General features: G+C 40.4%; 1 protein-coding gene across 2 annotated transcripts in view; it reads left to right on the forward strand.

The window, feature by feature from the left end:
* Positions 1 to 8999, forward strand: part of KIF11 (kinesin family member 11) — a 125975-nt gene extending 116976 nt beyond the window's left edge. For both annotated transcript variants that reach the window (XM_030203008.1, XM_030203007.1), the window contains exon 23: positions 8385 to 8999. In XM_030203008.1, coding sequence (XP_030058868.1) covers positions 8385 to 8516 — 132 coding nt within the window. In that variant the 3' untranslated portion in view covers positions 8517 to 8999. The remainder of the gene's footprint in view (positions 1 to 8384) is intronic.
* The last annotated feature ends 379 nt before the right edge of the window (positions 9000 to 9378 follow it).

Consider the following 9378-nt stretch of genomic DNA (forward strand, 5'->3'; position numbering starts at 1 on the left):
TTGGTGGGGAAGACCTTACTGAAGCTCAAGCAAGACCACGGCACCATGATTCTGATAGCGCCCTTTTGGCCCCGTCAGATCTGGTTCCCTCTACTTCTGGAGTTGTCCTCCGAAGAACCGTGGAGATTGGAGTGTTTTCCGACCCTCATTTCACAGAACGACGGAGCGCTTCTGCACCCCAACCTCCAGTCTCTGGCTCTCACGGCCTGGATGTTGAGGGCGTAGATTTCGCTTCGTTGGGTTTGTCTGAGGGTGTCTCCCGTGTCTTGCTTGCCTCTAGGAAGGATTCCACTAAAAAGAGTTACTTTTTCAAGTGGAGGAGGTTTGTCGTTTGGTGTGAGAGCAAGGCCCTAGAACCTCGTTCTTGTCCTGCACAGAACCTGCTTGAATACCTTCTGCACTTATCGGAGTCTGGCCTCAAGACCAACTCAGTAAGGAATCACCTTAGTGCGATTAGTGCTTACCATTATCGTGTAGAGGGTAAAGCCATCTCTGGAGAGCCTTTAGTCGTTCGATTCATGAGAGGCTTGCTTTTGTCAAAGCCCCCTGTCAAGCCTCCTACAGTGTCATGGGATCTCAACGTCGTCCTCACCCAGCTGATGAAACCTCCTTTTGAGCCACTGAATTCCTGCCATCTGAAGTACTTGACCTGGAAGGTCATTTTCTTGGTGGCAGTTACTTCAGCTCGTAGGGTCAGCGAGCTTCAAGCCCTGGTAGCTCATGCTCCGTATACTAAGTTTCATCATAACAGAGTAGTGCTCCGCACTCACCCTAAGTTCCTGCCGAAGGTGGTGTCGGAGTTCCATCTTAACCAGTCCATTGTCCTGCCAACATTCTTTCCCAGACCGCATACCCGCCCTGCTGAACGTCAGTTGCACACATTGGACTGCAAGAGAGCATTGGCCTTCTATTTGGAGCGGACACAGCCCCACAGACAGTCCGCCCAATTGTTTGTTTCTTTCGACCCTAACAGGATAGGGGTCGCTGTCGGGAAACGCACCATCTCCAATTGGCTAGCAGATTGCATTTCCTTCACTTATGCCCAGGCTGGGCTGACTCTAGAGGGCCATGTCACGGCTCATAGTGTCAGAGCCATGGCAGCGTCGGTGGCTCACTTGAAGTCAGCCACTATTGAAGAGATTTGCAAGGCTGCGACGTGGTCATCTGTCCACACATTCACATCACATTACTGCCTCCAGCAGGATACCCGACGCGACAGTCGGTTCGGGCAGTCGGTGCTGCAGAATCTGTTTGGGGTGTAAATCCAACTCCACCCTCCAGCACCCGAATTTATTCTGGTCAGGCTGCACTCTCAGTTAGTTGTTCTTCGTAGGTCAATTTTCTGTTGTACCCTCGCCGTTGCGAGGTTCAATTGACCTGGGTTCTTGTTTTGAGTGAGCCTGAGAGCTAGGGATACCCCAGTCGTGAGAACAAGCAGCCTGCTTGTCCTCGGAGAAAGTGAATGATACATACCTGTAGCAGGTGTTCTCCGAGGACAGCAGGCTGATTGTTCTCACCTACCCTCCCTCCTCCCCTTTGGAGTTGCGTTTTTGATCATTTTTGCTTGTCATCCAACTGAGCGGGAACGGTCACGCACGGGCGGGAAGACGGCCGCGCATGCGCGGTGGGCGTGCCCTGCGTGCGGGACCGCCCGCGAAGTTTTGTTCCAGTTGGTGGGGGCTGCCGTGGACGTCAACCCAGTCGTGAGAACAATCAGCCTGCTGTCCTCGGAGAACACCTGCTTACAGGTATGTATCATTCACTTTACATAGCTATTGTTCAGGTTCCTCTTTCCCACATGCATCACTTTGCACTTGCTAACATTAAACGTCATCTGCCATTTGGATGCCTAGTTTTCCAGTCTCTTAAGGTTCTCTTGCAATTCCTCTTAAGGTCACAATCTTCTTGCGTTTTAACAAATTTGAATAACTTTTGTGCCATCAGCAAATTTAATTACCTCACTGGTTATTCCCATATGTAGATTATTTATAAATATGTTAAAAAGCAGCAGTCCCAGCACAGAGGAAGCCCACTATGAACCCTTTTCCATTAAGAATACTGACCATTTAACCATACTCTTTTTACATATATAAGTACATAAGTATTGCCATACTGGGAAAGACCAAAGGTCCATCAAGCCCAGCAACTCCGCTAAGCTAACCGCCTTTACCACATTCTCTGGCAATGAATTTCAGAGTTTAATTACACATTGAGTGAAGAAAAAGTTTCTCAGATTCATTTTAAATTTACTACATTGTAGCTTCATCACATGCCCCCTAGTCCTAGTATTTTTGGAAAGCGTGAACAAACGCTTCACATCTACCCATTCTACTACTACTTAACATTTCTAAAGCGCTACTAGGGTTATGCAGCGCTGTACAATTTCACAAAGGACAGTCCCTGCTCAAAGGAGCTTACAATCTAAAGGACAAAAAATGTGCAATCAATCAATTTTATAGACCTCTATCGTATCTCCCCTTAGCCACCTTTTCTCCAAGCGGAAGAGCCCTAGCTGCTTTAGCTTTTCCTCATAGGGAAGTCGTCCCATCCCCTTTATCATTTTCATCACCCTTCTCTGCACCTTTTCTAATTCCACTGTATCTTTTTTGAGATGCAGTGACCAGAATTGAACACAATTTTCAAGGTGCAGTCACACAATGGAACGATACAAAGGCATTACAACATCCTCATTTTTGTTTTCCATTCCTTTCCTAATACCTAACATTCTATTTGCTTTCTTAGCCGCAGCAGCACACTGAGCAGAAGGTTTCAACGTATCATCAACGACGACACCTAGATCCCTTTCTTGGTCCGTGACTCCTAACATGGAACCTTGCATGACGTAGCTATAATTCGGGTTCCTCTTTTCCACGTGCATCACTTTGCACTTGCTCACATTAAACGTCTTCTGCCAGTCTCGTAAGGTCCTCTTGTAATTTTTCACAATCCTCCCGCAATTTAATAACTTTGAATAACTTTGTGTCATCAGCAAATTTAATTACCTCACTTCTAGGTCATTTATAAATATGTTAAAAAGCAGCGGTCCCAGCACGGACCTCTGAGGAACCCCACTAACTACCCTTCTCCATTGAGAATACTGACCATTTAACCCTACTGTCTGTTTTCTATCTTTTAACCAGTTTTTAATCCACAATAGAACACTACCTCCTATCCCATGACTCTCCAATTTCCTCTGGAGTCTTTCATGAGGTACTTTATCAAGCGCCTTCTGAAAATCCAGATACAGAATATCAACCGGCTCACCTATATCCACATATTTGTTCACCCCTTCCAAGAAATGTAGATTGATGAGGCAAGATTTCCCTTCACTAAATCCATGTTGACTTTGTCTCATTAATCCATGCTTTTGAATGTGCTCTGTAATTTTGTTCTTAATAATACTCTACCATTTTGCCCGGCAAAGAACGTCAGACTCACCGGTCTATAATTTTCCTGATCTCCTCTGGAACTTTTTTTAAAAATCGGCGTTACATTGGCCACCCTCCAATCTTCCTGTACCACTCTTGATTTTAAGGATCGATTACATATTACTAAGAATAACTCCGCAAGCTCATTTTTCAGTTCTATCAGTACTCTGGGATGACTACCATCCAGTCCAGGAGATTTGCTACTCTTCAGTTTGTAGAACTGCCCCATTACATCCTCCAGGTTTACAGAGAATTCATTAAGTTTCTCTGACTCGTCAGCTTTGAATACCATTTCTGGCACCGGTATCTCACCCAAATGTTCCTCGGTGAAGACCGAAGCAAAGAATTCATTTTATCTCTGCTACAGCTTTGTCTTCCCTGATAGCCCCTTTTACTCCTCAGTCATCTAGCGGTCCAACCGATTCTTTTGCTGGCTTCCTGCTTTTAATATACCCCCCCAAAAGTTTTTACTATGTGTTTTTTGCCTCCAACGCAATCTTTTTTTTTTTTTTTTTTTTCGTAGTCCCTCTTAGCCTTCCTTATCAGCGCTTTGCATTTGACTTGACATTTTTTATGCTGTTTCTTATTATTTGCAGTCGGTTCCTTCTTCCATTTTCTGAAGGATTCTCTTTTAGCTCTAATAGCTTCCTTTACCTCACTTTTTAACCTCGCTGGCTGTCGGTGGACGCAGCCGCTGCCTCTGGGGTCGCCTTTAAATCTTTCCATATAATTTCCTTTAACTTTTGTGCTTCATCCAGCACTTTCTTTTGCAATATAATCCACAAAACAGGCCATGATATTATGAGGGGTTCCCTCTCATGGTGGACCCAGGCCTCGATAAGCTCGTAAAATGTTAGTCACGGTGTGCAAACGCGAGGTCATCCTGAAGAGTAGTGCAGATGTCTTTTGACTACTGTCCTGTGGTCTCTGTAGACATCTGATTCAGGAATACTCTTAAATCTTAAATTATATCTACGGAACCTATTTTCAGGGTCTTCAACATGGTCCCGCAAATCCTGAAGTACACCTGCTTGAATGGTCTGAAACTCAGCTGATAATGAGCTCACCTGATTTTTTTTGGTCTTATCTGTGCTTGTACTGAGTTCATCCCCCTCTGATTTCATGTCTGCTAGAGCTGCCTTTACATCTTAGTGCACACCAGCCATCTCAGTCTTTCAGTCCTTAACCAGCTCACTACCTTCTGTTTTGATGGTCCTGGGATTCTGCTCCTTGCTGTATGTGCTCATCTGACTGACAGCTCGGCTGCCATGTTCACTTTATTGCCCTGGCTCTTCAAGTCAGCTCCCTGGCAATCTCCACACTCCACTGCAAACTAGAATTTTTCAAGCATTTTGCATATGGACATAGCTTCTTACAGGTGAGGGTATCTACATTAACAGCACAGCCCCGACGGAGCTGCTTCTTTTTCTTTATGCTGGCATGACATCACTTTCTTCTATGACTGCTTCTTTCCTTTACTTTTTTATAGGTTTGATAATATTACATTCAAAGAACAAACTTATAAATGCATTAGCAAAATCAGCAAGAACAATATTCATTGAACTCAAAAATTAAGGAAATAATTCTTTCAAACTTAGTCCACAGAAAACTAAACCAAGATACAAGGAGATAACAAAAATACTTTGATTAATCTAAATCCACAGCAGGAAAAAGCCAAGCATTCTCAGCCAGTTTAAACAACAAATTATTAACAAGTGGACTCTTTCAGGGAAGCATTTCTTTCACCCTCCATATAAATTCCTGCAATTTCTTTGGGTCAACGAAAACATAATTTAGAGACACCAAACATCTACAGGCAAATTTTAATACAAAAGACCCACCCAAAGGCAGAACTCTAGGTTTTAAAACCAGGAATTCTTATCGTCTTTTCTGTGCGTCTCTAGCTAAATCTGGAAAAACTTGCACTTTAAACCCCAAAAAAGATGCATTCATGTAATGAAAATACAAAAGAAATATATCATTTCTATCTGGTTCCAGAGCAGAAGTCGCTAGGAGAGCAGTTCTTTTTTATAACCTCCAAAGAGCTCTTCAAAAGTTCAGTGAGATTTAACTGGTTGAGGATTCACAGAAGAGGTTCTCGATATACCAATAAATATTGGGCTGTGAGAAAATATTTCTTCAGCATATCTAATGCTGGAATTAATGGTGATTTTAGGAAAATTTAGGAATCTCAAATTACTCCTTCTTACATGATGATCTAAATATTCAAGTTTCTGAACCAGAATCTCTCTCACTGGTAGTCACTGATGCAAAGCCCTGCAACTGTTTAACTTCAACATCTAATGACTCAATTTGAATAGATTGAAGCTCTGAGTTTCCAGATAGTCTGATAAGAATGTTGTAAGTCAGAAACTTCGCCCCTGTCAGAGCTAGTAATTTGAAGAAGGGAAGAATTCAAACCTTGAATGGCATCCCACTTCATGGTCACCACAGCCGGTCTTATTAAACCTCCAGTTGCAGTGAAAGCAGCTCCCAGATTCAGAGGGAGAGCAGGCAAAGCAGCTTGCCACTCCCTCAGATGTTTCAACACACGGGGAAGAGGCAGTGACAGAACGTCCCCTTGCAGCCGGGAAGAAGCACTCTACTTTGGGTGTCTCACTACCAAGCATCATATCTGGTGCCGAACTACTTCTGGGTTTCAGAGGGGGTGTGCTAGAGGGAGGACTAAGTGACACTCCCTCGATGCTGCGATCCTACGAGAAAATCGCAGATCCAACTGAAGCGGATGCTGGCTCTTCCAGCGTTTCAACTTCAAATCTCTCCAGAGTTGCTTGGCGCAAGGAAAGATTACCAGGGCTAGAGGAGGTAAGAGCCCTGGTTTTTCCTTTCTGTTTTCTTATCATGAGGAAAGTCACCAAAGTGCCAGGCAAAATCTTTGGAGCAGTCAGGCATTTTTGAGTTCCTGAGCCCCCAACACCATAGTTGTCCTGAATCCCTCTTTCCCAAATGAAGTAAGCGTTACTGGTCCTTTTGAGTTGATGCTACTCAGCTGTCCACTAAGCAGTTTTTCACATCTGTTGAACAGTCCTTCCTATCCCAGGGAATAGGTTGAGTTAAAACTAACATTCAAAATGTTTGCATGCAAGCTGTAGAAGGAGTTGCTGTTCAGAATAATTTTAAGCCTTGGATTGCAGTGAAGTACAAGTCCTGTCCTTTTGTCTTTAATGGCCCGACACAGGCCGTGTTTCGCCCAACAGGGCTGCTTCAGGGGCTACAAAAAATATGATGAAAAACATATATATTGTGTTGATCACATACATATAAAATTATATTATCTAAAATCACATATAAATATGTGTGCATATCATATATCTTACATTACTATAGAATATGAAATATGACATAAAAATATGAAATTTAGCATAAAGAAATAATATATTTCATATATATGTTTTATCTATGACACCAATATCCCATGCTAAGAAAAATCACATAGATTAAATCAAATGCGCAATCAAATAAAGAGCTACATGTTCTATGCATATTAACTATGAATTAATATAGTATAAATAATAAAATAATATTAAAATAGTCAGTTACTAAAAAAAACATCTATCCTGGACTGCTATCAGAGCATATTAATTAATATCCATTACTAAAAAACCATTAGCATAATCAAATATAAATCAAGACACCCACCTACACAACAATTCTTTACTATCAAGTATAATGGATATATATTGGATATGTGCTGAAATATGCTACAAAACAGAAAAAATAGAAAAATATCAGAAGAAATAAAAAAAATAGGGAAGTAAGACAAAAAATAATTCTTGTATATAAAAAAATATATAGGTATGAGAACTCACATGTACAGAAGATCACCTTGATTTTATGTTGAAAAGCAGCCCAGAGATGCCAAAAAATACTGACCTAAATATAAATATATTTTCACTGATATATGAGAGAGTTATATTCAGACTCCTCGGCTAATTATTAATTTAACCACTCTTGGGAGTCCGGAAATTGTATCCTTCTATATTGTCAATGATTCCCTCTCCTCTGTTCATCTATCAACCGCATACATTCATCCAATCATTAGGGTTTTCTTATAGTAGCTTAGGAACCTCAGCTGTGCATATTGCCAACTCAACTTTATGGCAATAGAACTTGCACACAACTCTTCATTGGCTCACCATGATGCCACATTTTTTTAATTATATTTTTCTTTTATACAAGTTTTTTTAACTCTATACTTAAATACTCATTTCAAAAAATCGGACTCTTGAGAACACTAGAGCAATACAACCAAGAAACATATCATCAACATTTTCCATTTACTTCCCCCCACCTATTCTACTCCCTCCCTCCCACCCCTTATTTCCCAACTTTGGTATGCCAACAGTTTTTATTGTTAACAAATCCGTTACGCTTTTCCATATAGAATTTCTATTTTAATATTATTGTATTATTTATACTATGTTAATTCATAGTTAATATGCATAGAACATGTAGCTCTTTATTTGATTGTGCATTTGATTTAATCTATGTGATTTTTCTTAGTATGGGATATTGGTGTCATATATTTCATATATATATGTTTTATCTATTTCTTTATGCTAAATTTCATATTTTTTATTTCATATTTTATATTCTATAGTAATGTAGATTTTATTATATGATATGCACACATACTTATGTGATTTTAGATATCATTTTATATGTATGTGATCAACACAATATATATATTTTTACCATATCTCTTTTGTAGCCCCTGAAGCAGCCCTGGGCGAAACACGTGTCGGGCTGTTTGTGTGTATATAATTTAATTGGTTTTTATCAATAAACTATCTTTTTTGTCTTTTAACGATCTGCTTCGTACATTTTCCATCTTGGAGTTTGCAGACCGTCCGCCTTTGTGCTTTCTTGGACCCTCCCTTTTGTTTTTAATGTTCATCACAAAGGTCCATTTAATTTTGTGCTTTATATCCTCAGCACAAAAAGAGCCAGAAGAAGGAGAAAGAAAACAGGACTAACACAGTCCTTTTGGAGAAGTTCAAAGTAATGGAAGACAGTTCAGAGATACTATTTCCTCGATCTAAGTTGCCTCTGCGATCACAAAACTAAGACAAATTTCATGCAAGGATGGTGTTTTTAACGTGATGGCTGGACATCTATAGTTGTATTTTTATTCTAAAATGTTGATTCTCTCATTTCATTTTTACTGTAGATTCTAATTAGCTTGCCTGTTAGAATATTAGATTTGTATATCACAAGCTGTGTTTTATATCTTTGTATATAAGAAACAAATGTATATAAGGAACAATTTGTCTTTTCAATGTATTTCACATAAAAAGTAGGTTTTGGTAGCAATGTATTTAAAACATAATTAAAAATTTGTATTAAAGTTCAGGCTTCCAGGCTGCTGGTTCAATATCTATAGATAAGTTGGAATTGGGAAACTGAACTACACAAGAGATTGGATTCTTGGTGAACAAAATGTCTGGTGGCTAAAAGCAGTAAACTTCAGCAGAGCCTTCCTTCATGTCGGATTTGTGTTGAGCCATGTAGCCTGATTTATCTGCGGGAACCAGTCCTCTTTTAATGCACATACAAAGGAATGGTGAAGATGAAGAAGAGAGCATAGTAAGTTTCTAATCTATTGATCATTTCCAGATGTTTATAAGGAGAGACATCAAAGAATTTGGCAAACAAGGTCTGATTAAGAATCTCCCCCCCCCCCCCCCCCCCCCCCCTGTTTACAAAGCCATGGAGCAAATGCTGACACCGTCCATTCACTTTTGAATGGGCTATGTTGGCATTACCGCACCGGAGGCCGCTAGTGTGGCTTTGTAAAAAAAAAAAAAAAGGGGGGGGGGGAGGAGAAGTTGTCCCTTGTTCCGTACACAATAAAAATTTTGAATGCTTTTATATATGATTTTGTATTTTTGTTTTCATTGTCTATATGTACTTTTTTTTGTTTTTTCAT

Source organism: Microcaecilia unicolor, chromosome 5 (genome assembly GCF_901765095.1).
Source record: "Microcaecilia unicolor chromosome 5, aMicUni1.1, whole genome shotgun sequence".
NCBI classification, from domain to species: Eukaryota; Metazoa; Chordata; class Amphibia; order Gymnophiona; family Siphonopidae; genus Microcaecilia; species Microcaecilia unicolor.